The 26,122-nt window shown below is 47.0% G+C and overlaps 2 protein-coding genes across 2 annotated transcripts; both read right to left on the bottom strand.

Annotated features, from left to right (window-relative positions):
- Positions 1 to 2,027: 2,027 nt before the first annotated feature.
- Positions 2,028 to 5,763, bottom strand: LOC123078041 (phospholipase A1 PLIP3, chloroplastic). Its single transcript, XM_044500430.1, has 5 exons — positions 4,818 to 5,763; positions 3,946 to 4,464; positions 3,779 to 3,838; positions 3,194 to 3,610; positions 2,028 to 2,784 (listed from the first exon to the last, which is right to left on the bottom strand). The coding sequence occupies exons 1-5, from the start codon at positions 5,472 to 5,474 to the stop codon at positions 2,260 to 2,262; spliced, it is 2,178 nt and encodes a 725-aa protein (XP_044356365.1). The 5' UTR covers positions 5,475 to 5,763; the 3' UTR covers positions 2,028 to 2,259.
- A 5,499-nt stretch (positions 5,764 to 11,262) lies between these two features.
- On the bottom strand, positions 11,263 to 12,424 carry LOC123074423 (uncharacterized). The gene has a single exon (XM_044497280.1). The coding sequence runs from the start codon at positions 12,390 to 12,392 to the stop codon at positions 11,481 to 11,483; it is 912 nt and encodes a 303-aa protein (XP_044353215.1). The 5' UTR covers positions 12,393 to 12,424; the 3' UTR covers positions 11,263 to 11,480.
- Between the last annotated feature and the right edge of the window lie 13,698 nt (positions 12,425 to 26,122).

Genomic DNA, 26,122 nt, shown 5'->3' with positions numbered 1-26,122 from the left:
ACAATTTTACAGTGCACAACTTAAACCTCACACTCATAGCATCATGCTTTTGAGAAATCTTTTATAGCAAATCATCAAGTTATCTTCCCATGCTTCCCACAAAAAGAAAGGTTATTATACCATGTATTATCCATTTTGTTGCGCAATTTGCCCGATTAGAATTTCACCGGAGTCGCCGCCCGAGTTCACACGCTTACGCGTTCAATTGTGATTGCCGCCCGCCTGAATTGCATGCAGCCAAGCCGCGACCATCTCTTCACCTCTTAAAAAAAAGGCAAAAGATTTTCAATTTCATTGATTAAGAAAGAAATTTTTAGACAAGAGCTGCAAAGCGGCAATATAAAAGATCTCCCCTCGTGGCATTACAATGCTCAAATGCTTCGCGCCAACTGGATAGGAGTAGCGACAGTTGTCGCCTAGACGGTGGCTTCAGACTTACTGCTGTATTTTTTTGTAAAGTCTTTTATGAATAATTAATAAAATGGCTGCATGCATCACTCAGATGCAGAGGCCGGTAATCCTCCTCCTCAAAAAAAAACCAAAGAGACATCTCCTAATTAATCTTGCTAATAATAACCATGAAAGGAACAAGAAAGATTCCAGTATTAGGTTTCCCACCATATCCCCCGAAAACATGAGCATCATCAAAGAGGCAAACGCCTTTGGAGATCTGAGACGAGTCTGAAGATTATCTCTTCACCTTTCTCTCGCCGCATGCAGTCGTTGTCTCGCGCTCCCGGTCTCGACCAGACAAACAAGCCTAATGTGGCTACCAAGCAAAATCTTTTCCATTTTACCAACGCAAAACATTTTGCGTGCCTTTTGTCAGTTCCGTCGAAGCCACGCACTTGTCGAACGGAACGTAGCGGTTCTTAAGTTCTTAACCCTACCCATCAAATTTGCTACTAGTTGCAGTAGTCAGTCGGCCACTCCCGCGGTTAGTTAATCAGAAGTGGCAAGGAAAAAAGACGAGCGTGCATGTATGCCGTGCAAGTCTCACCCTTGCCCGCCGGCTCGTACTTGAGCATTGGCTTGCTTGGCCGCGCCGGTCTCCCCCGGCGTTCCCAACCACACATTCTTCTCCGTCGGACCGCAACTCACGCAGCAGCGGATAGGGCCGGCAACGCCGTGAGCCACGCGACGCGAGCGAAACAGACGTACGAGAACCCGCGACGGGGTGGGGTGAGATCGGCACGGCACGCCCCGCCCCGCCCAGGTGGCCAGATCGGCACGAGCGGCCGCGCGACGCCAACCCCGGCGCTTGTCGGCACCCGGCCCGCGCCGCGCCACGCCGAAGGTTCCCAGGCCCAGGCGCGAGAAAGAAAGGAACAAACGCCTTGATGGTTTGAAAAGAAGAAAGTCCGTGTTTCTTGGCCCCGATCGTTTTCCATTTGCGAGCAGGAGGAGCAGTTTTCGTTCGTCTGGAACTTTCTAAGCCGGTACATTCGTCGCTTTCCCGTTGGATCATCATGTGCCGAGTTGTGACCAAATGGGGGATGAGTGGCGACTGGAATTGGCATTGGAGCTGGAGGGAAGGGGAGATGTTCCTCGTTCCGAGATCACCGTTCCTTCCTTCCTTCCAACTATCCAACCCAAGTACAGTCAAGTTCAACACAAACAAAATACGGGTCAATACTACTACTCAAAAAATATACTCCTTCCGTAAAGAAATTTAAGAGTGTTTAGGTCACTACTTTAATGACCTAAACATTTTTATATATTTTTTACAAAGGAACTACTATGTAGAGTACGTAACGACTCCTAATGATCTAAACATTCTTAACATTCTTATATTTCTTTAAAGAGGAAGTACTACGTGACTCTGCATGAGTATGTTCTGGCAAGGCAACTGCCGGCTCACCTACTCATGTGAGCAGTTAATACAACTTGGTGCTCCATTTTAGCATCGGTCTGAGATTATCTCCTACAGCTCAACCTCTTTTTTCGCTCATAAGTTGTTGAGACGTAGCATAGACGAGAACCACATGAGGCAATAACGATATAAGAGATGATGCTACTTTGAGGAGTTACTTTGAGACAGCTTGCTGATGGTGCTTTTCTATAATCTGAGCCTTCATGTTAATCTGTTATACACACACTTTGCTGATGGATCGATCTTAGAGAAAGGCAGCATCCGAGCATTCTGATCACGACATGTGTCCGCTTGGCGTCCCGGCTCGGACAAAAGAATCATGTAATGCTATCGCTGTGCAAACGAACGAAACGAAAGGAACTACGTATCATCATCATCATCATCTATCACCTCAGTCCAACGGCCAGGAGAGCCCCGAGCACGAGCAGCTTCACCGGCAGCAGGAACAGCGCCAGCAGCCGGGCGTGCTGCTGGGCCTGCCTCGCCGCCTGCTTCCCTCCCCGCGCCACCGCGTCCGCCAGCTCGCCCCAGCCGCCAATGCCGGTGGCCAGCACGCCGTGCACGGCCAGCGGCCACCACAGGAGGAGCTGCCACCGCTCGCGCTCCGCCTCCCGGAGGCGCCGCACCTCCTTGCGCACCACGCCGCGGACCGACCGCAGGTACGAGTTCACGTCGTGGTCGCGGTACACCGTGCCCTTGGGGCCGTAGGCGCCGCTGTCCTTGAGGATCTCCAACGGGTGTGGGGAGTTGAAGAAGGCTGACACGGCGGATTGGAGCAGTTTCAGGGAGATGCCTGCCGAATCGCCCAGGTAGTAGATGCCACTGTCCTGTGGGAGAAGGTGGTGGTGCGGGGACAGCCTCTTGTCCGGCTGCAAGATGAGGACTTCCCCCATTGGGGCATACAAGAGTTTCTGCAGTGAATTACAGAGAAGGGATTACAGCCATTATTATTGGTTAAGACTTAAGAGTGTGGTTGCAGGACATGCATTGATCCTATGTATATTTTCAATGCTTATTCAGAAAAAAAAAGGCATCAACCAATTACTACGATTTTTACAAGATGCATGTTTTAGTCCTATATAATATAGTTACAGTGAGAAAATCAACAAAGAAGATATGGCAGATAATCCAACCGATCAATGTGCTTATCTATTGTTTTCCATGTCAGAAATCAAACCTACCCTCATAAGTCGTTGCAACAACAAAATGGCTATCATGGACCTTGATTATCTAGTAAATGAAATATCTATCACATAGGTTAAAAAAAACTAATTTACCATTTGTGTTACAAAATAAAGAGGTCACCAGACACGAGCGTACCTGGTTTGTAAGGCATGGGTGACTGCGGAAATTTCCATTGGCGAGCTTCAGAATGTTGGCGACATGGTCAGGATAATTGCACGAAAATACTCGAGGAACAATATCCCGATGCATTGTGATTGATTGCACATGACTCTTCGGCAGCCCGAGTTTACGGAGTAAGTGGTCACCGCCACACATGATGCATGGGGCACCGAATGTTATAACAGGCAACAATGATGCAGCAGGTGCCTCTCCTCTCATCAGCAACATTAGATTCACAAGCAAAGCCAAACTCCCACCAAGAGAATGGCCAGTGAATCGTAATTCTGCGGATTTACCATAATTTCTCAAGTGTGATCTGACATATGGCAGCATTTGGTGATACATCCCTTTGGCAGCTTCGTATATTCCCCTGTGAACAAGTACATCGAGTCCCTGGAGCGCATAAGAAATGCCAAGAGATTACATAAATGTGACAGCTGTTCCTTTCAACATATAGTACAAATGCAAACGTTTACGCATCACTGAATTTGCTTGATGTGTCCATGATGCATAACTAAATGAAGCTACAGAAGAAGTTAAAATGATTGAATACCGGCATACCTCAAATTTGACTGGTTCAAATAGTAGGTTGGCCTGCCAAGAAGCGATCGTCTCCGAGCCCTGCCAGTAAAATAAGCAAGTCATGATCGAGCAAAACAAGTGGCAGGATCAACTAACATGCTAAAGACACACACACGGAGACATGAGATATTAGGGAGGAGCTCTACCTGAACTACGAAGTATCTTGTGCTGCCTTGATCATCATCGCAAATAAACCATTCAGAGGGACATGACCTTGAAGAATTTAGATCATCTGCAACAGCTTGTCTTGTTTCTTCCTTGGCAGCAACCATGGAAGTTACTGAATTTGTTGTGGCCACAAATGAGGCTTCGTCCAAGGTTAAACCTTCACCATTCTCACCACTCACAATGGCCATGATGGTTGTTGGATCATTCTTACCATTAGTCCTGGAACCAAAGGGATTGATGCCCATGGCCCGGGAATGTAAATATGAGGCAGCAGATGACATGACTTGGTATGCACCAAAAGGGTTTATCGCCAGGCCATTTCCTTCTTCCTCCTTGCTGCCCAACGCAGCGGCAGCATTCTTGACAACTCGAGGTTTTTTATCTGGAGATTCACCTTTCTCAGTGCTCTGCTCCTGCTTCCTATCAGGATTAGCTCTGTCCTTCTCTTGCACTGATGTTGTCACAAACTGTAAACTGTACCGGCGGAGACATTTTGGCTGACTTGGTCGAGGAGGAACCAAAAAATGCAGTGTTAGGAAAACTTGAATTGGGTACCAAAATTTTCTACTCCATCAAAATGTATATAATAAATTAGATAAAGGAACAATGAAGTAACTGGTGTAACTAATACTGAATCGGAGGGAGAGATGGAACAGAATTTGCAGGTACAGTAAAGGCCAAAATAGACCTGAATCTAGCTTTGCATTCCTAAAAATACCACTGCCTGCTGTACCGAAATGAGGTATAATGTTCACGTACAGGAAACTCATCAGGGTTGACCGGCCGTGATTGTTAAACAGGGAACGTGCATGTATGTAACTGGCACTGCTGCTGCAAGCAATGATCGTACCTGAATTTTGGGGATCATGTAGGCGATGTTGCAGAGGTAGGACATCCTGGAGTACTCCTTGGCGTCCTCGATGGACACCTTCCGGAGGAGCCTCGAGAAGGACGCGCGGTCGAACACCTCGCCGCCGCCCTCGTCCGCCCCGACGGCGCAGCCTTCCTCGTCGTCCCCGCCGTCGCACGACGCGCACCTCTCGGCCCCGGACACGTCCGGCGCCTCGTCTTCCTGCCCTCCGCGTCCCCGGCCACCGCCGGCCGCCTCGGCGTCCGCCTGATCCGCCCACCTTGGTTGCACCCGCAGCATCTGCAGCACCCAGTTGCCCTGCCTCCGGTCCTCCGCGTTGGGCCTCGTCCCAGCCTCCTCGCCGCGAACCTCTCCGCTCGCGCCGGCGCCCGGCCTCTCGCCGCGCGGCCACAGGCGCGGCATGGCGGCGCGCGTCTGCTGATTGCCCTGCCTCCGCTCCTCCGCGTCGGGCCTCGTCCCCGCCTCATCGCCGCGAACCTCTCCGCTCGCGCCGGCGCCCCGCCTCTCGCCGCGCGGCCACAGGCGCGGCATGGCGGCGCGCGTCTGCTGCTGCTGCCGCTGCGCCGGCGGCGGCGCCACTGGGGGCTGCGGCGGCGTGGCGGGCCGGACGGCGCCCAGAAACCTCAGCGCGTCCATGGCGTGCGGCGCACCTAACTCCAAACCTCCTCTATTCCCCACCCCGATTCCTTGGGCTCCGAGGCGCGCGGCGGCTGAGCCTTCTGCGGCGGGTCCGTATCACGGCGCACGAGTTAGTCGTTACTCGTTAGGAATAGCGTGGTTGGCGCAGGAGAGGCGGCAACGAGAGAGAGAGAGAGATGGAGGCATGGGCGGAGGAGAGGCCCTATATACGTGGAGCGCGGTGGGGAGGGGGTCGTGGAGCCATGGAGGTCGGAGGAGAAGAGAGGATTGTTTGTGGGGAAGGGAGACAGAGAGATGGGATGGGAGGGAAGGAAAAATCTCTCTGCTTGCGTGCTCGCGCTCGGCGATCTCTTGGCAGCTTGCGGCGGTGTTGTTTTCGTTTGAATTTGTAGGCGTTTCTCCTACTGTTTCTACCCATCTACCGTGGATGCACGCGTTGGTCCGCTGGTTTTTTGGATGTTTGAATCGTTTTATATACATGAATGAATGATGACTCGATGAATAGTTGTAGTACAATTTTCCGTTGTCTATTTTGACTAGATAAAGGATTATTTCTTCTGTAAAAAAAAAGATAAAGGATGATTCCTTTTCCTACCAGGTATGGATATTGAAACAAAAGGTTGGAGTGAAAGTATAGACCACACCGACGGTGGACGTCTCGGGCCTAACCAGAGAAGAACACGGCAAAGCAAACAAATACGTACGGTATAATTTGAACTAAAACCACAACATTAACTTTGAATCAGAGGAATTAGTTACTACCTTGATTTAACCCAACCACATCAGAGTAATAACATCGCAAGGTAATCATGACACTAATTTTTTTCAAGAAAAAATAAGACACAGATTCATTTTGTGACAAGCTGAATTCTACTCCCTCCGTTCCTAAATATTTGTCTTTTTAGTGATTTCAAATGGACTACCACATACGAATATATATAGACATATTTTAGAGTGTAGATTCACTCATTTTGCTGCGTATGTAGTCACTTGTTGAAATCTTTAGAAAGACAAATATTTAGGAACAGAGGGAGTATAAGATTTTCTCAAAAGGTACGATGTACTTTACGGATTTGCTAATTCTAGATGAGAATTAGCAGTCTCATCTAATTCCTGCCCCTATTTGATTTTACCAGAAGATTTGTGCGAACTTTTTCCCTTGATTTACTTTTCTAGAGGAGACTTAGTTAATTTTGATCTAAATGAGAGCTAGCCACACCCTATACTTTATTAAGAATCTAGTATAATTGTTCGTAGAAATGGAGTGTATACCATAATTTTGTTCATCTCGTTTCATTCAAAGTCAACTATGTCAGTTTGTAGACTTAGGCTCTGTTTGTTATGGCTTATATTTCAGTTTTTGCAGATTTTCCACTTTGGCTTAAAAGCATAAAATGCCCATTCATAGATGATTTTGGCTTATGAATCGATATTGTTATATGGTGGTATAAGCCAAAAGCTCACATTTACTACGCCGAATACTTAGTACTTGTCAACTGAGTCTCTCCCAATTTCATCATGTTTTTCTAAGAACTAGAAACAAAAAACTTCACTAATAATAAATATAATTGTAAAAAATTAAAAGTTCTTTCTCAATTTTGTCTTGTTTTTTTAAGAACTATTAAACGAAGGGCTTTTGGCTCTGTTCATATTGCACTTTTTGGTCCCTATTGACCACATTGATGCGTTTCATTATCTTTTTGTGGTTTTCTTTGCTTTTAGTTTCTAGCTTCAAATATATTGTTACACTACTTCCAGTAGTTCTGGAGAGCCTATAAGGCATGGTCAATTGTCGTTGATCGAGCTCCCTCAGAATTGAAGCAGTAATACCATCCCATAGAGTTTTCATGCAAACAAAATGAAACTACATGTACGATGCTTGGCGTCCAATCTTTAGTATGTTGAGTGATCCGATGGTGCCCAGCACTTTGCTACACACACATGAATGTTTTGATCTGCGGTGTCGAAAGAAAAGAATTGATCATAGCTCATTTGGTTTTGGTTCATGATGGTAAAATATGTCCACATGGATTCGAGTCCTAAACTTGTTGCATTCTTCTGAATTTATTTTAACCTTATCTGCGTTATTATTTCAATGATATGACACCGGGGTATAGTGCCATATGTATGGCACGCTAAACGTTGCAAAGATAAATAAATCAATAGCACACAAAGAAACAAAAAGGCTTTGCACTTTCATCTTTTTTTCTATACTTTTGCACTTTCATCTTGTTACTCTTTATACCCGATTTTTCTTTAAAAAGAAACTGCAGGCTGATTTTTCTTACTAATTGGAAGCTTGAAATTTAACCGAATCCCAATTAGGATATGCGTCAAACTTAAACACGGATACATCATATCGAATAATGATACAGGTGCAACAAAAGTGGCGGAGCCAGCTATTTGGCAAGTTTTGGTGTCCACCTTTGCCAAATATACCAAGTATGTACACATATACACGACCTATTTCTGGTTTTCTTTTTGCGGAAAACATCTTTCATGTCACATGTATATATATGTCTAGTATACTAGCTACATTGTATTGTGTCTCATGAACTTCTACATATACCTAAAATATGTTCCTGCCTTCGGCATTGTACATAATTGAGATGGACTTAATGTCAACTATTTAGGTGGATCGAGCAAGTAATACACTGTATCAAATGCTGAGGTGTTATAACCATCGAACTGTTAGGACGTAGTGTATATCGAAGAATGTCACCATGTTTCATGACACGTTTGGCTTAGCTATGGCCGGTATATAATCATGCAGTAGATGCTACGGGATCCGTCTATGTCCGGGTCGAGGACCCTCTGATTTCCTTGTAACAAGGTAACGTGGTTTGTGGGAAAAACTCGAATTATATATTAAAGTAAAGAATATAGAGATTCGAAGTCCAAATGCGTGGCTCAGCCATTGGATAGGAGACACGTTTCATCGGAGATATTTGCGTGGCGAGCAAACGCCGCTGACAGTGACACGGCGGCATGCAAAGCCGGCCGGCGACGGATCCGTTCCACAGGCTACCAGGACCAGGGAGGAGCGGAACATCGGCGAAGCCTGCTTGCGTGGACGCGTTACCCTGTGGACGCGTCGGCACGTCAGCTGATGAGAGCTCGGCATCCTCACTTATGGCCACACGTGGGCGCGTCCAGCCAGACTCGCTCGGAACTCTCTCTCTCTTTTTCCCTTTTTGAGGAAACTCGCCGGGAAGTCGGGAACCGAGCCGGGGCAAGCAAAACGGGCTGCAGATGCGCTTCGGCCTGGCTCACTTGCTCGCTACGAGATCACCGGCCCAAACTACACTATTTTTGTCCCAGAAATTTAGTGGGGTCGTCTAAAAGAAAATTAATGACGAAGGGAGCGACTAACCAAGGAACGCTCGTTCTCGGCCTCCCCAAGGGTCACTTGGCGATGGGCTGTGGTGCGCTCTCAGCCGCCGCCATATGTCGCGCTCTGAGCGCTTCCTTCGGATTTAGTTTTCTTATTTTATTTTTTCACACGGGTTTTCGGTTTTTTAGATGGGGTTTTCTTCTTTTTTGGCTTTTTGGTTTTTCATCGGTCTTCGTTAGCTTTTAGATAAAAAATTAGGCGAAAAAATGTGTTTCTTTTTCTTTCGCGAGAAGCATGGTTCTACTTTCATGAGAGGCATGGTCGTGCTTCTCCGAAACATAAAAAACCTTATTTTTTGTTTTTTTTCTTCCGTCAGAGACACGATTTTGCTTTCGCAAGAGGCATGGTTTTTTGCTTCCACGAGAGGCACGGCCGTGCCTCTCGGAAACGAAAAAAACATGTTTTTTCGCGAGAGGCACGACCGTGCCTCTCGGAAACGAAAAAAACATGTTTTTTCGCGAGAGGCACGACCGTGCCTCTCAGAAATGGATTTTGCAAAGGGAAAAATGTGCTTCCGGTTTTTTATCTGTTTTTTCATGAAAAAAGATCGTTAAAATCTATCAACATAGGATCTCGTTTTGAAAATCTCGATGCGAGGAATCCAATGAAGAAAACGGTTCAAGATTTGGACGCACGGTTTAAGAGATAAGTCATTTTGAATAAATAGATCTAGGAAAAAAGAGAAAACTCCCAGTTTACGACAAGCGGCGCACATGAAGCACGCCACTTATCACAACCTAGAAGGTGGAAGTGATCTTTAGAAGGAGTACTCCCCAATTAGTGATTTCGGGGGATTCAGGAAGCCCCTATTCGGCGCGTTTAGCACAAAAGAAGCTTCCTGATGCCCACGCGCCATCACTCGTGGGCCGGCCCATGTACATGGCGAGAGCTCGATCACATTCATGGGTCGCTCGATCGCATTTACTGGTCAAGGTTGGGAGTTAACCAGTCAAAAGTTGTCTTTTAGAAGAAAAATAAAAAAAATGCAAAAAAATAAAAGGATTGTGAATTAAAAAATGGTCACGGGTTTTTAAAAAAATCATGAATTTGAAAAAATTTCATTGATCTGAAATTGAATTTGGAAAAAAGTTGATCGATTTGAAAAAATCATCAATTTGAAAAAAAAAACCATCAATTCTGCGAAAAAGTTCATCGATTTTAAGACATTTTTATGATTTTGAAAAAAGTTCATTGAACCAGGAATAAGAAAAAAGAAGAAAAGGAAAAAAATAAAGAAGAAAAGAAGTAAAAAGATGCAAGTAATCACTTTGGGTTAGTTGGCGGTGTGGTCGCCTGCTGCGCACGTTGATGTAGGAGGTCGCAGGTTTGATTCACTCCACGAGTCTTTTTTGTGGATTGAAAAAAAAAGGAAAAAAGTTAGATGGGCCGACCCAACGCGGGAGTGGGTGTGTACGCCCGTTTGTAAAGACACAGTAAAAAGCGCCTGAAGCGCGAAATAGAAAATTTCGGGATTCAAGGGATGCCCGCTACGGGTGAATCTGGAATAGCATCAAGGGGTGCGCTCAGTAGTCGCCATGTGCCGCGCGGTGGGCACACTACAGGAACATGTTTTTTTCTTTCTTTTTTTCGCATGTTTTTTTTGTTTGGATTTGCTTGGCTTTCTATGTTTTTTTCAAAGCAGTCATTTTTTTCAGGCGAGCATCGTCTGGAAAAGCACGGTCGTGCTTCACGGTGAAATACAGTTGTGTTTTCGAGTGAAACACAAGTGTGGTTCTCAAAAGTAAATTGAACTGCGAAGCACAACTATACTTCCACAGCTGTGCTTTTCTAAAAAAAGTGAAAAGCACATTTATACTTCACAAAAAGTGAAAAAGCATAGTTGCGTGAAGTACAATTGTGATTCCTGAAATATTTGAAAAGCACAGATATGCTTCCAGAAAAGTAAAGAAGGACAATTGTGCTTTTTTGGTTTCTGGCTTTTTGTTTCTAATTATTACTATTTTGAAAAAGGTTCATCCGAAACAATTAAAATGAGATCTATTTTCAAAGATTTTGACATGAGAAACACAACAAATAAAACGGTTCATGATTTAGACGCACGGTTGAAGAGGTAAAATTATTTGAAACAATGAATCTACAAAAAAAAAATGAAACTTCAGGTAGCGACATGTGTCGCATATAGTGCACCACTTATCACCACGAGAGAATGTGAAAGTGACCTTTGCATGGGATATCCTCTATCTAGTGATTTCAAATTTATTGTGACTTGTTTAGCATAAAATCAAGGATTTTTGATAAAAACTAGCCTTTTCCTATTAGAGAACGACTCAACAGACTTTCCAGCACGACCATATGTACACCGTTGGATTTTTGGTCCAAGCATGCGCAGACGAATGATGTTGATGCATGGCCATGTCACTCAATAAGACATGAAATAAACAAGACATGAAGGCTCCATTCACCAACTCAACAAGACAACAACAATGCCAGATTTCACATAGTTTCTCCCTAGCAACTAATGATCACCAATCATCTACATAATTTAGCCACATACAACTAACTGTTTTAGAGGGTGACATCTGAACAACACACATTAATTCAGACGATCAATGTACACCTAGTAATTAGTAATGAAAGTCAATTCGTTCTTATTCCTGTGCCACAGCCTTGCCAACGACGCCCTTCACAGGCAAATACTCTGTCTCCTCAATGGCCCCCGATGACAAAGGCACCATGGGCAGGGCATCATATGAACCCCCAATGCTATTATGCCTTCGACCTGTCCCCATACCAACATTAACACCCCCACCATCAACCACGTACCTGTTTGCCACCCCGAGATGCAACCCAGACACAAAAGTTGCCGCAATCAAGCAATGCACTGACAGCATGACATCCATGAACGCAATGGCCTGTAGCCTAGCTTCATCAACGTCACAACGTGTGGCTGGTGCGAGAGTTGTGTCCATCAGCCGGTGGCAACCCGCGGGGACGCAGGAGTCGACGTAAAGGTTGAGGCCACTTTGGAGAGCCCAGAGGCCACCAACGATACCGACAAAGGTAAACAATGTCTCCGCTAACAAGTGCTGGGTGGTTCTCGACTGCGACAATGTGGATACTAGGGAAGTAGTGGCGGCAGTGATGAGGAGGAGGGTGGCGATGGAGAGAGTGTGAACCTGGAGATCGGATACGGGGAATGCATCGGCGAGAAGACCCACGGCGCGGGCTTGGAGGAGTAGAGGGAGGGATAAGAATAAAGGGCGTAGGAGTGGGAGGTGGTTGACCGGGAGGAAGGGGAGTGGGAGTAGAAGGAGGAGGGGAGGTAGGAGGGTGAATGTGAGTAGGCGAGAGGTGGGGGCGATGGGAAGGAAGGGGAATGGGAGGGCAGCGAGGACGGGGAGTATGCGAAAGAGTGGATGTCGAAGGATGCGAAAGCGGTGGTTGTTAGTGTGCGCGGGGGATTGGTGGGCAACGGAGGAGAAGAATAGGTGGGAGAGGGAGGCGACGATGAGGGCGAGGGAGAGGAGAAGGTGGCACGCGAGAAACAACATCTCCCCCATCAGGGTCAGTAGTGGGAGGGAGGAGAGCGCGGTGGTGGGTTTTGGACAAGGATGAGAGAAACGATGGGTGGGTGTGGCGTGGTGGTGCGGGAAGGCGGTCAAATTTGCCCGTGAAAGACGGAGGTAGATTTAGATTGTCGGGCTAGAAAACGATGGGTGGGCATGGCGTGAGGTGGAGCTCATTGAATTCCACAACAACTATTCCCTCTGACTCCCAAAAATAGGTACACAATTTTGGGCTCGTGGATGAAGGAGAGCCAAAGTACGATTAATGTTATCGATCTTACCCCTACTTAATTAGCTCAAGATGTTGGTGCATGCATACCGAAGAAAGCTTTGCGCCCCGCTTTATAAATAAATCAACATTGGTACATGTATAGCATCTGAGCCTCAGGGGGTGTTTGGTTCAGGGATTTTTAGTCCCAGAGACTAGAAAAAATCCCTAAAAAGTCCGTAGGAACCAAACGGGAGGGACTTTTTCTACAGGGACTAGAAAAAGACTCTACTAAAGAGTCTTTTTTATTAGTCCATGGGACTAGAAAAAGTCCTAGGACTTCTGAACCAGACACCCTCTCAGATTGTTTAGTCGGTGCATGCACAACCAGTACAGGAAGTGTTGACTCACACATATTTGTTCAACATGCAAAGGTGCCCCTTGCGACACCATTTATTCTTTCGGACGGGTCAATTTGGTTTATTGGTATATGTGGGCAAACGGCACAGGGGAACATTTTATTTAGCTGCAAGGCGGACAAGTCAATATTTCGGTAGAAGTGGAGACCCTTTCCCTCTGACATTGTCGAGAAGATGGATGCAAGGCCTAATAAAAAAGAGGATGTTGGGTCCACATATCCACGCCCAGCGAATCCTATGATATCGATAAAGGTAGAAAAGATGATTACGCCAAGAAGGTAATGGAGACGAAGTTTGAAGATAGGGAAAATATAGCAGATCCGATCTACTAACGTGTGGTTCCCCATGGTCGGCATCAAATATCGATGGTGTTGCATGATGTACCTAACAACGACAAATTTGACAATTTTGACCTCTAGACAAAATCAATTCACAGAATGAACTGCCCGTAAAACTATTTCATACCCCTGACCCTTTTGTGTAGCGCCCGCCACGCCAGCGCCACACCCTACGGTGCAGCGCCTAACTCGGGGGCGTTGCACCTCTGTCCACCGTGGCAGCCCTGGGCCCCGCATCCCGCAGTGCAGCGCCTCCGAGCTAGGCGCCACACGTGTAATGTGCAGCGCCTAGCCCTCGGGCGTTGCACATTGACTTAGATGCAGCCGCCGCGCGCTAGGCCTCCCGCACCCACCCCATTCTTCAGCAGTTACAGAAGCATCGTTGCGGCGGCTGGCTCCTCTCCCCCTCTCAATCCCATTTTCAAAAATCTTCAGATCTGACGATTTGGCCCGTGGACTCCTTCACCAATCCATCCTAGAAGGTACTTTTCTCCGATCCGCTTCTTTCTATCCATAGAATGCATGTTATTTCGGAGATTTGGGGAACCCTTGTTTGAATCTTGCTTGTATTAGATTTGGGGAACTTTTGTTTGAATCTTGCATGTATTAGATTTGGGGAACCCTTGTTAGATTAGAATGTGGTTTGGATAGATAGGTTGACATGTTATTTATATAGTTTGGATACATAGGTTGACATGTTATTTATATGGAAAAGATATTTGTATTGAATCTTGCATGAAGTAGGCCTAGTTTAGTTTATTGAAATTATATTTGTATTGGCAAGAATGCTTTGGATACATATGCTTTGAATTTTGCATCTAGTAGGCCTACTTTAGTTTTTTTGAATTGAAAAGATAATCGTGTTGACAAGAATGCTTTGTTGAAATTGTTAGGATGGTTTGGCTTCTCGATGATCATTGGGACAAACAACACCGGTCGTACGCTATGTCGGTGGAGCAGCGGGTAATACTGAAAGTGGCCGGTGTTATGAATTTCGTATTTTTTTCAAACACAAATGCCCCATATGTAATGTTATGATTTGTTTGTTTGTAGGAGCTTGCACCTCTGAAGCTTCGGTCTCACGGGGTCACCCTTGGATGGATGCGCTATGATGAGCGGTACACACCGTATGTACGGGAGGCAGGACTTCTCCCTTTCATTCAGTTGGTCCGCCGGTCGACGCCACCCAACAATGCTGCAGCACTCACCGCGCTTATTGATCATTGGAGGCCGGAGACACACACTTTCCATCTTCGGACCGGGGAGATGACCGTGACGCTCCAGGATATTGCTATGATCACCGGTCTTCCTATCGATGGGAATCCTTTATGTATGAACACCGATTCTGATGGGTGGCGCGCGCAGATGCATGCCCTTATCGGTATGGTTCCTCCGGAGCCTCGGGAACCAGAAGCAGAAGACAAGAAGAAGGAAAGAGTCGCAGCCGGCGCTACTTTCACGTGGATATCATCGAACTTCAGTACTTGCCCTGAGGATGCTAATGAGGACATGGTGAAGACATATGCTCGTGTCTACATGTGGTACGTGATATCCAGGACTATGTTTGCTGATGGCACAGGCAAGAATGCTCCATGGATGTGGCTGAAGGCGTTGACCGTCTTCGATAGCAAATGGAGTTGGGGTTCGGCGACACTGGCTTACTTGTATCGACAGGTATGAAGTTGTTTCCTTTTCACTTCATTGATACATTATCAATGCGCTCTTGCGGCAAATTTGACCATGTTCTCTTTTATGTGCAGTTGGACGAAGCCTGTTGTAGGCACACTGGAGGTATTGGTGGTTGTCTGCTCGCACTTTCCATATGGAGCTGGGAGCGTTTGCCGGTTGGACGACCGAAGACCGTGAAGTACGAGGATTGGGACGACAAAGACGACCCACTACGGCTCCCCACTTGGGCTTACAAGTGGGATGTGTTAAATGAGACGACGGATGATCCCTCGGTCATGTACAAGTTGTACAAGAGCGAGCTGGACGCGATCACGCCTGAGCAGGTGAACCGACATTGCATAAGTGATTATCATGCTTGTATCGTAACTCGATATCAATTTTGCATTCTATCCCATTTTGCAGGTGGAATGGGAGCCGTATGGAAAAGGAGAGAGTTTTGGTAACCCTATGGAGTTCAGGCTGAATCCGATGTGCACTAGGGATAGGGATCTCTGGCATATGCGGTGCCCACTGATATGCAACTGGGCGGTTGAGCTTCACCTGCCACATCGGGTGTTCCGCCAGTTTGGTTTGTTCCAGCCACACCCGCCGGAGTGGGAGGACACGGACAAGTTGCTACACGCGTAAGATATAATTAACCTTGAGCACTTAGCAGCTTCTCGACGGTTTCGATGATGCTAATATTCTGTTTCTAACTTGCAGGTTGGATAGGAAAAAGCAGCGGAAGATCAAGGATTGGGCCAACCATCACAGGAAGTATGTCGTGCAGTTCGCTCTTAGTGTGGAGCAAGCAAGGGCTGGAAAACGAGCCCAGCTTCGTGAGCACTGCCCGATCGCGTTCAACAACTATCTCACATGGTTTCTTGCAAGTACCCGCGTGGAGGTATGCAAGCCGGCGTATGCTGAGGAGATTCTGGAAGAACCTACCGTTTTTGATGAGGTAGCCCAGCACCAGTACAACGCATTAGTCAGGAAAGGCAACTCAGTGATCCCTTCAGCTCCAATGATGAACTTTGTGGTTTGCCCTTTTTGCTTTTCCATTCGCACTATTCACATCTTCGCTTGCCTAACACTTTGATACCGTTTCTGTTCATAGCATGCCCAGATCAAGAAAGCAGCTGATGAGACCGAGACTATTCTGGAAACAACCCTGGCTGGCAAAAGCGATGGGGAAGGTGCACTTCGAGCATTCATTAAGGTTCACATCTCCTTCAAACTAGCACTTAACATATGTTGCTACGTTCCATGTCTCATTCACTTGTACATGTTGCAGCGCCAGGGCCAAAAGTTAAGGCGGCTATCAAACCTTTTCGGTTGTCGTGACCCCGAGTATGTATCACCAGAACGGTCTAGGTCGGTGACACTATCAGATCCCGCTTCGGGGTAGGGCCATGGTGAACCTTTGGATGATGAGGATGTGGGTGTGGTCACCCAAGAGGTATGGCATGACGATATATATCCATTTGTTGATGCATTGCTAACTATATCCTCACACACGGTCTTTCCATATCTTCTGTTGATGCATAGGTTGCTGATGATATGACCGTGGGGACGTACCTGGCTCGGTCTGCATACGAGTTGAAGCCTAAGAAGGGAATCAACAAGTACACACCTGAAGACTTCACCCAAAGAGGCCAAAGAGGCAAAAGGACGGTCGGCACCTCGCGGATGGCGGCTTTGGATGACTATTTGGATGACGATGTAGATGACGTGGAGGAACCAGAGCCGGAGCCGGAGCGGGTTCCTCTTCCTAGGAAGGTGAAGAAGATAAGCGTCAAGAGGGGGGGGGGGGGGAGGAGCCAGCAAGCGCGGAAAGCACTAGTCATCGTCCTTTATTTATAATGTTGAACTTAGAGTGGTGGTAGCTCTTAGTAATGTGGAATTTGTTATGTCGTTGAACTTGGAGTGGTGGTAGCTCTATGTTAAACTTGAACTTATTGTGATGGTCCTTTCTAAGAAATGATGTCTTTGTTGAACACTTTTTGAACCTTACTGTTTATTATACGAAATGTTGAACTGTGGTTGAAAATGACCCAGTCTGAATGACAAAAAAACACTAAGTGTTTGTGCGGCGCCTAGCTTGGAGGCGCCACACTCTACAGTGCAGCGCCTAGCAGCTAGGCGCTGCACTGTACAGTGTGGCGCCCCCGGGCTAGGCGCCGCACAAACACTTAGCGAAATTTTTGGCCCAAACCGGAGGCCTACCTTCTGTTGCTCTCTGGATAGCTACAGACTTGTGCAGCACCTAGCTTGGAGGCGCCACACTCTACAGTGCAGCGCCTAGCAGCTAGGCGTTGCACTGTGCAGTGTGGCGCCCCCGGTCTAGGCGCTGCACAAACACTTAGCGAAATTTTTGGCCCAAACTGGAGGCCTACCTTCTGTTGCTCTCTGGATAGCTACAGACTTGTGCAACGCCTAGCTTGGAGGCGCCACACTCTATAAGGTGCCCTTGTATTGTCCGGTCAAGAACGTGCCATCAATTGCGATGACCGGCCTACAATGTTCGAAAGCCCTCATACATTGCTCGAACGCCCAAAAAGCACGGCCAAATACTCTGACTTTCCTTCCTTCATGAACCGTTGTTTGGTGCCCATGAGGCTCGTCCACATGAACCATGCCCGGGTTTGTCGCGGCCATGGCTAACAACAACATAGGGATTCAGTTGTATGTTTCCTCCCATGTACCATACAACATCTTAAATGCGGCTTGCTTCGCCTTCCATGCCTTGCCGTATTTCACCTTGTAATGAAAGATGGCTTTCACAAGGTCAATGACATGTTGGACGCTCATTGTTGGAAGTGTGGATATTGAGTTGGAGAGCTTGTAAGCGATGAACTCGGACGTGAGTTGTTTGTGGTCTTGGGACACAATCTTGCCATCCACCCTTTTGCCTTGGCACATGTGAGTTGGCACACAACTCACTACATGCCAAGTTGGACCTCCTTTCCATGGTCTTGCACGCACAATCCACGGACATATTTCATCTTCACATGCACATGCAACCGTGTAGCGCACATTGACGTCCGAGTTCACCACCTTGTGTGGACGATAATGCGTAACCGAGTAGTTGTCGAGCCACATCTTCAATTCCAACAAGGTGTCGAACTTAGGACCTTTAGCAATCTGGTTCTTGTCGTCTCCCAAATCACGGTGAGAGATTGGCCTAACCCCAAGAGGCACACATTGGCCACCATCTACCACGGCTTCATCCGCGAGACTAACATCCTTGAACAATGTAGTCCGATGATCCCGACCAAATACCTTCTCGAAAGCTTCGGCCTCCTTCACCGTGAACCCCTCCGCATCAACTTGTTCATCGGGACCATCGTCATCCGAGTCCGATGCATATGCACGGGAAAAAGGGATGGAATGGTCCATTGTCTCTTGCAAATGATATTTGTCGAGATCACCCACATTGTTGTCATGGAGATCAACTTCATTGTCATCGTCCGCATACTCATCATTGTCCTCTTGCAAAGCTTCATCTTGGTTGTTTGTAAACGGGCTCAATGTTGGCCTCACTTCTTGGGTCAAAAGAGGTTCAACAATTTCATCTCGCTTCAAGGGTGGGGGGCTACTAGCAACCAAAGGGGAGGGGTTCCGGTTCAAGTCCAAATGCAAACTTGAATCAACCTTCTTCGTTGCAAATAACTCAAGAGCCTTGTCTAGTGATTCGGCCACCGTCTCCTTGTATGCAACCCAACGTTGCTCCGAGTTGACACGCATTGTCTTCCAACGGATGTGCATTCCAAAACCAACATTATGCCTTCCCTCCAACTCAATGATATCACTAGGGTCCATCCAATTCAAATCTTTCCTAACTTGTTGCAAGAGCTCCGCATAGCTAGGACTACTATCAAACACCATGTCAAGCTCATCCGGGTCCGGTTCTATATTGCCTTTCAAAAAGGCGTCTTTGTCCCCATGATGAACAAACACACATGTTCTTCCCATCCCTATAAGCATTCAAAGAACACAAGGTAACATTGCTTCCATGAGTACTAATCCAAGGATTAACACGGAATACAAACCCTAATATATATATCAAACAACAACCCTAACCCTAACCATAACCCTAACCCTAACCCTAACCATAACCATAACCATAACCCTAGCCCTAAACCTAACCCTAGCACCAACATAAGAACACCCATAAGAATAACCCTAGCATACTAACAAAGCCTAATCATAGAAATTGGCAAACAAACATCTCACATCTCCATGCAAATCTCTAGATCCAAACAAAACTAGGGTTTCCCCAAACTAGCAACAAATGAGCAATGGGAGAACTTTACTTGGATCAAAACAAGGGGATCGGAGAATATTACCTTGAGGGAGGGTTTGACTTTGAAATCCACAGACAAATTCTTCAAATTTGCAAGATTTGGGAGAGATTTGAGAGGGGGAGAGAGTGGGAGAGGGGGCAAAGCTCGGGGAGAGAGTGGGAGAGTGTGTGGTGTGGGGGGGGGTGGGGGAGGGGGGCCAGCCAAGTGGCTGGATAAGTCGTAGTGTAGCGCCTAGCCGCTAGGCGCTGCACATTACATGTGTGGCGCCTAGCTCGGAGGCGCTGCACTGCTGGGTGCGGGCCCAGGGGCTGCCACGGTGGACAGATGTGCAACGTCGCCGCGCTAGGCGCTGCACAGTAGGGTGTGGCGCCGGCGTGGCAGGCGCTACACAAAAGGGTCAGGGGAGTGAAATAGTTTCGCACCCAGTTCATTCTGTGAAATGATTTCGTCCCGAGGTCAAAATTGTCAAATTTGCCCCTAACAACAATATGGTGAATGTACATGGATTTTTATAACATGTCACCTCACATTACTAGATGGTCACGGGGCAAAAAATTTACCCAGTTTTGTGGCCTCGTGTTGCGAGTAACAACACTACTCCCTCTTATATGATATTTATCATAAACAAGTTGCAATGTGGTTCTCAGTGTTGTATCCAACGAATCACGAGTCCTCAAACCATCCCTCATACGCCCGCGGACGCGCCCGGTCAGTGACCAGACTCCTCATATCATTCTTATATGCCCGGGCTGTCCGCGAACCCTCATATCCATCTCAAATATGGGGAGGATATAAGGGTTCGCGGACGCGCCCGAGCGCGTCCAGGCATTCCGCCACATAGGACGCGACCCCATCTCAGACCACCTTTTCTCTTTCTTTATTCATTCTTTTTTTCTCTCTCTTCATCTCCATCAATCACATGCAAGTGACCGGACATATGAGAAGAAAAACAAGGAGTGTGGCTGCATGGACGGACAAATAGGGCTTAAAACGGATGCGCCCGGTCACCGGGCGCGTCCGCAGGCATTTGAGGGATGAAATTTGCTTATCGTGGCTGAAGATGCTCTTAGAACATAGAACCAGAAAAGAATAAGATAATCTGCCTCCATGAAGTTGTTTTTTTTGCGAGAAAACTTCCGATATATTCATCTTCGATCATGGCAGTACAATGAAAACCAGAAATAATAAAATTTAATTCAGATCCATAGACGACCTATCGACGACTACAAGCACTGAAGCGAGCCAAAGGCGCGCCGACGTCATCAACCCTCCCTTGCCGGGGTCGAGCAAAACTTGTTGTAGTAGACAGTCGGGAAGTCATCGTGTTAAGGCACCAGAATAGCAACCGCCATCGATGCAGAGTAGTGTATATCGGAAGGATCCAATCTGAACACACACGAACGTAGATGAATGGTGACAAGATCCGAGCAGATCCACTGGAGATACACCTCCACACGCCCACTGAAGATGCTAGACGCACCATCGGGACGGGAACTAGGCGGGGAGTACCTTATTCCATCTTCAGGGAGCCGGCGCCGTATCGTCTTCCTGAGCAGGACACAAACCCTAACTGAAAGGATCGGTATGGTCAACTAGAGAGGGGTGTGAATAGGCGACTAACAATTTTAACTTCTTTTAACAAATTTGGCTCAACACGAAAGGATGTTGTCTAGATGTGCAACTAGGTTGACAACCTATATGACAAGCACAACAACAACGACAAAAGCAAGCACAAGATAGAAACACAATACAAGCTTGTACAAAGTAAAGGTAAGATGTAACTGCAAGTGGATTCGATGGAGACGAGGATGTGATACCAAAGTTCCCACCTTTTGGGGAAGGTATGTCTCTGTTGGAGCGGTGTGTGGCACAATGCTCCCCAAGAAGCCACTAGGGCCACCGTATTCTCCTCACGCCCTCGCACAATGCAAGATGCCATGATTCCACTAACGGTGCACTTGAAGGCGGTGGTCGAACCTTTACAAACAAGATTGGAGCTCTCTCCACAATTTAATTGGAGGCTCCCAACACCACCATTGATGACCCACAAGTATATGGGATCAATTGTAGCTCTTTTCGATAAGTAAGAGTGTCGAACCCAACAAGGAGAGAAGGAAATGGCAAGTGGTTTTCAGCGAGGTAATGTCTGCAAGTGCTGAAATTGTAAGTAACAAAGTAGTTTGATAGCAAGATAATTTGTAACGAGCAAGTAACGATAATAGTAGCAAAACTGCAGCAAGGTAGCCCAATCCTTTTGAGGCAAAGGACATGCCAAAACGGTCTCTTATGATAAGCAAAGCATTCTTGAGGGTACACGGGAATGTTGGGAATCGTAGCATAATTTAAAATTTTCCTACGCTCACCAAGATGCATCTATGGAGTCTACTAGCAACGAGGGGAAAGGAGTGCATCTACATACCCTTGTAGATCGCGAGCGGAAGCGTTCCAATGAACGTGGATGACGGAGTCGTACTCGCCGTGATCCAAATCACCGATGACCGAGTGCCGAACGTACGGCACCTCCGCGTTCAACACACGTACGGTGCAGCGACGTCTCCTCCTTCTTGATCCAGCAAGGGGGAGGAGAGGTTGATGGAGATCCAACAGCATGACGGCGTGGTGGTGGATGTAGCGGGTCTCCGGCAGGGCTTCGCCAAGCTTCTGCAAGAGAGAGAGAGAGGTGTTGCAGGGGAGGAGGGAGGCGCCCAAGGCTTAGATGTTGCTGCCCTCCCTTCCCCCCACTATATATAGGGCCAAGGGAGAGGGGGGGGGGGGCGCAGCCTTGCCCCTTCCTCCAAGGAAGGGTGCGGCCAGGGGGGAGTCCTTCCCCCCCAAGGCACCTCGGAGGTGCCTTCCCTCTTTAGGACTCTCCCTTCTTTCTTATCTCTTGTGCATGGGCCTCTTGGGGCTGGTGCCCTTGGCCCATATAGGCCAAGGCGCACCCCTTACAGCCCATGTGGCCCCCCGGGGCTGGTGGACCCCCTTGGTGGACCCCCGGACCCCTTTCGGCACTCCCGGTACAATACCGATAAAGCGCGAAACCTTTCCGGCGACCAAAATAAGACTTCCCATATATAAATCTTTACCTCCGGACCATTCCGGAACCTCTCGTGACGTCCGGGATCTCATCCGGGACTCCGAACAACTTTCGGGTTTCCGCATACATATATCTCTACAACCCTAGCGTCACCGGACCTTAAGTGTGTAGACCCTATGGGTTCGGGAGACATGCAGACATGACCGAGACGCCTCTCCGGTCAATAACCAACAGCGGGATCTGGATACCCATGTTGGCTCCCACATGTTCCACGATGATATCATCGGATGAACCACGGTGTCGAGGATTCAATCAATCCGTATGCAATTCCCTTTGTCAATCGGTATGTTACTTGCCCGAGATTCGATCGTCGGTATCCCAATACCTTGTTCAATCTCGTTACCGGCAAGTCTCTTTACTCGTACCGCAATGCATGATCCCGTGACTAACGCCTTAGTCACATTGAGCTCATTATGATGATGCATTACCGAGTGGGCCCAGAGATACCTCTCCGTCACACGGAGTGACAAATCCCAGTCTCGATCCGTGCCAACCCAACAGACACTTTCGGAGATACCCGTAATGCACCTTTATAGTCACCCAGTTATGTTGTGACGTTTGGCACACCCAAAGCACTCCTACGGTATCCGGGAGTTGCACGATCTCATGGTCTAAGGAAAAGATACTTGACATTGGAAAAGCTCTAGCAAACGAAACTACACGATCTTTTATGCTATGCTTAAGTTGGGTCTTGTCCATCACATCATTCTCCTAATGATGTGATCCCGTTATCAATGACATCCAATGTCCATAGTCAGGAAACCATGACTATCTGTTGATCAACGAGCTAGTCAACTAGAGGCTTACTAGGGACAGGTTGTGGTCTATGTATTCACACATGTATTACGATTTCCGGACAATACAATTATAGCATGAATAATAGACAATTACCATGAACAAAGAAATATAATAATAACCATTTATTATTGCCTCTAGGGCATATTTCCAACAGTCTCCCACTTGCACTAGAGTCAATAATCTAGTTACATTGTGATGAATCGAACACCCATTGCGTCCTGGTGTTGATCATGTTTTGCCCTAGGGAGAGGTTTAGTCAACGGATCTGCTACATTCAGGTCCGTATGTACTTTACAAATATCTATGTCTCCATTTTGAACACTTTCACGAATGGAGTTGAAGCGACGCTTGATATGCCTGGTCTTCCTGTGAAACCTGGGCTCCTTCGCAAGGGCAATAGCTCCAGTGTTGTCACAGAAGAGAGTCATTGGGCCCGACGCATTGGGAATCACCCCTAGGTCGGTAATGAACTCCTTCATCCAGACTGCTTCCTGTGCTGCCTCCGAGGCTGCCATGTACTCCGCTTCACATGTAGATCCCGCCACGACGCTTTGCTTGCAACTGCACCAGCTTACTGCTCCTCCATTCAAAATATACACGTATCCGGTCTGTGACTTCGAGTCATCCAGATCTGTGTCGAAGCTAGCGTCGACGTAACCCTTTACGACGAGCTCTTCGTCACCTCCATAAACGAGAAACATATCCTTAGTCCTCTTCAGGTACTTCAGGATATTCTTGACCGCTGTCCAGTGTTCCTTGCCGGGATTACTTTGGTACCTTCCTACCAAACTTACGGCAAGGTTTACATCAGGTCTGGTACACAGCATGGCATACATAATAGACCCTATGGCCGAGGCATAGGGGATGACACTCATCTCTTCTATATCTTCTGCCGTGGTCGGGCATTGAGCCGTGCTCAATTGCACACCTTGCAATACAGGCAAGAACCCCTTCTTGGACTGATCCATACTGAACTTCTTCAATATCTTGTCAAGGTATGTACTCTGTGAAAGACCAATGAGGCGTCTTGATCTATCTCTATAGATCTTGATGCCTAATATATAAGCAGCTTCTCCAAGGTCCTTCATTGAAAAACACTTATTCAAATAGGCCTTTATACTTTCCAAGAATTCTATATCATTTCCCATCAATAGTATGTCATCCACATATAATATGAGAAATGCTACAGAGCTCCCACTCACTTTCTTGTAAACACAGGCTTCTCCATAAGTCTGTGTAAACCCAAACGCTTTGATCATCTCATCAAAGCGAATGTTCCAACTCCGAGATGCTTGCACCAGCCCATAGATTGAGCGCTGGAGCTTGCATACTTTGTTAGCATTCTTAGGATCGACAAAACCTTCCGGCTGCATCATATACAACTCTTCCTTAAGGAAGCCGTTAAGGAATGCCGTTTTGACGTCCATCTGCCATATCTCATAATCATAGTATGCGGCAATTGCTAACATGATTCGGACGGACTTCAGCTTCGCTACGGGTGAGAAAGTCTCATCGTAGTCAACCCCTTGAACTTGTCGATAACCCTTAGCGACAAGTCGAGCTTTGTAGATGGTCACATTACCATCCGCGTCCGTCTTCTTCTTAAAGATCCATTTGTTTTCTATGGCTCGCCGCTCATCGGGCAAGTCAGTCAAAGTCCATACTTTGTTTTCATACATGGATTCTATCTCGGATTTCATGGCTTCTAGCCATTTGTCGGAATCCGGGCCCGCCATCGCTTCTTCATAGTTCGAAGGTTCACCGTTGTCTAACAACATGATTTCCAGGACAGGGTTGCCGTACCACTCTGGTGCGGAACGTGTCCTTGTGGACCTACGAAGTTCAGTAACTTGATCCGAAGCTTCATGATCATCATCATTAACTTCCTCCCCAGTCGGTGTAGGCACCACAGGAACATTTTCCCGCGCTGCGCTACTTTCCGGTTCGGAAGGGGTGACTATCACCTCATCAAGTTCCACTTTCCTCCCACTCAATTCTTTCGAGAGAAACTCCTTCTCTAGAAAGGACCCGTTCTTGGCAACGAAGATCTTGCCTTCGGATCTGAGGTAGAAGGTATACCCAATAGTTTCCTTAGGGTATCCTATGAAGACGCATTTTTCCGATTTGGGTTCGAGCTTTTCAGGTTGAAGTTTCTTGACATAAGCATCGCATCCCCAAACTTTTAGAAACGACAGCTTAGGTTTCTTCCCAAACCATAATTCATACGGTGTCGTCTCAACGGATTTCGACGGAGCCCTATTTAAAGTGAATGCGGCAGTCTCTAAAGCATAACCCCAAAATGAGAGCGGTAAATCGGTAAGAGACATCATAGATCGCACCATATCCAATAGAGTGCGATTACGACGTTCGGACACACCATTTCTCTGAGGTGTTCCAGGCGGCGTGAGTTGTGAAACTATTCCACATTTCCTTAAGTGTGCACCAAACTCGTGACTTAAATATTCTCCACCACGATCTGATCGTAAGGAATTTTATTTTCCTGTCACGTTGATTCTCAACTTCACTCTGAAATTCCTTGAACTTTTCAAAGGTTTCAGACTTGTGTTTCATTAGGTAGACATATCCATATCTACTTAAATCATCAGTGAGAGTGAGAACATAACGATATCCTCCGCGAGCCTCAACACTCATTGGACCACACACATCGGTATGTATGATTTCCAATAAGTTGGTTGCTCGCTCCATTGTTCCGGAGAACGGAGTCTTGGTCATCTTACCCATGAGGCATGGTTCGCACGTGTCAAATGATTCGTAATCAAGAGACTCCAAAAGTCCATCTGCATGGAGCTTCTTCATGCGCTTGACACCAATGTGACCAAGGCGGCAGTGCCACAAGTATGTGGGACTATCGTTATCAACTTTACATCT

Source organism: Triticum aestivum, chromosome 3D (assembly GCF_018294505.1).
Source record: "Triticum aestivum cultivar Chinese Spring chromosome 3D, IWGSC CS RefSeq v2.1, whole genome shotgun sequence".
NCBI lineage: Eukaryota > Viridiplantae > Streptophyta > Magnoliopsida > Poales > Poaceae > Triticum > Triticum aestivum.
Note: the sequence above shows the minus strand (reverse complement) of the source record. Positions and strands in the feature narration are given on the sequence as shown.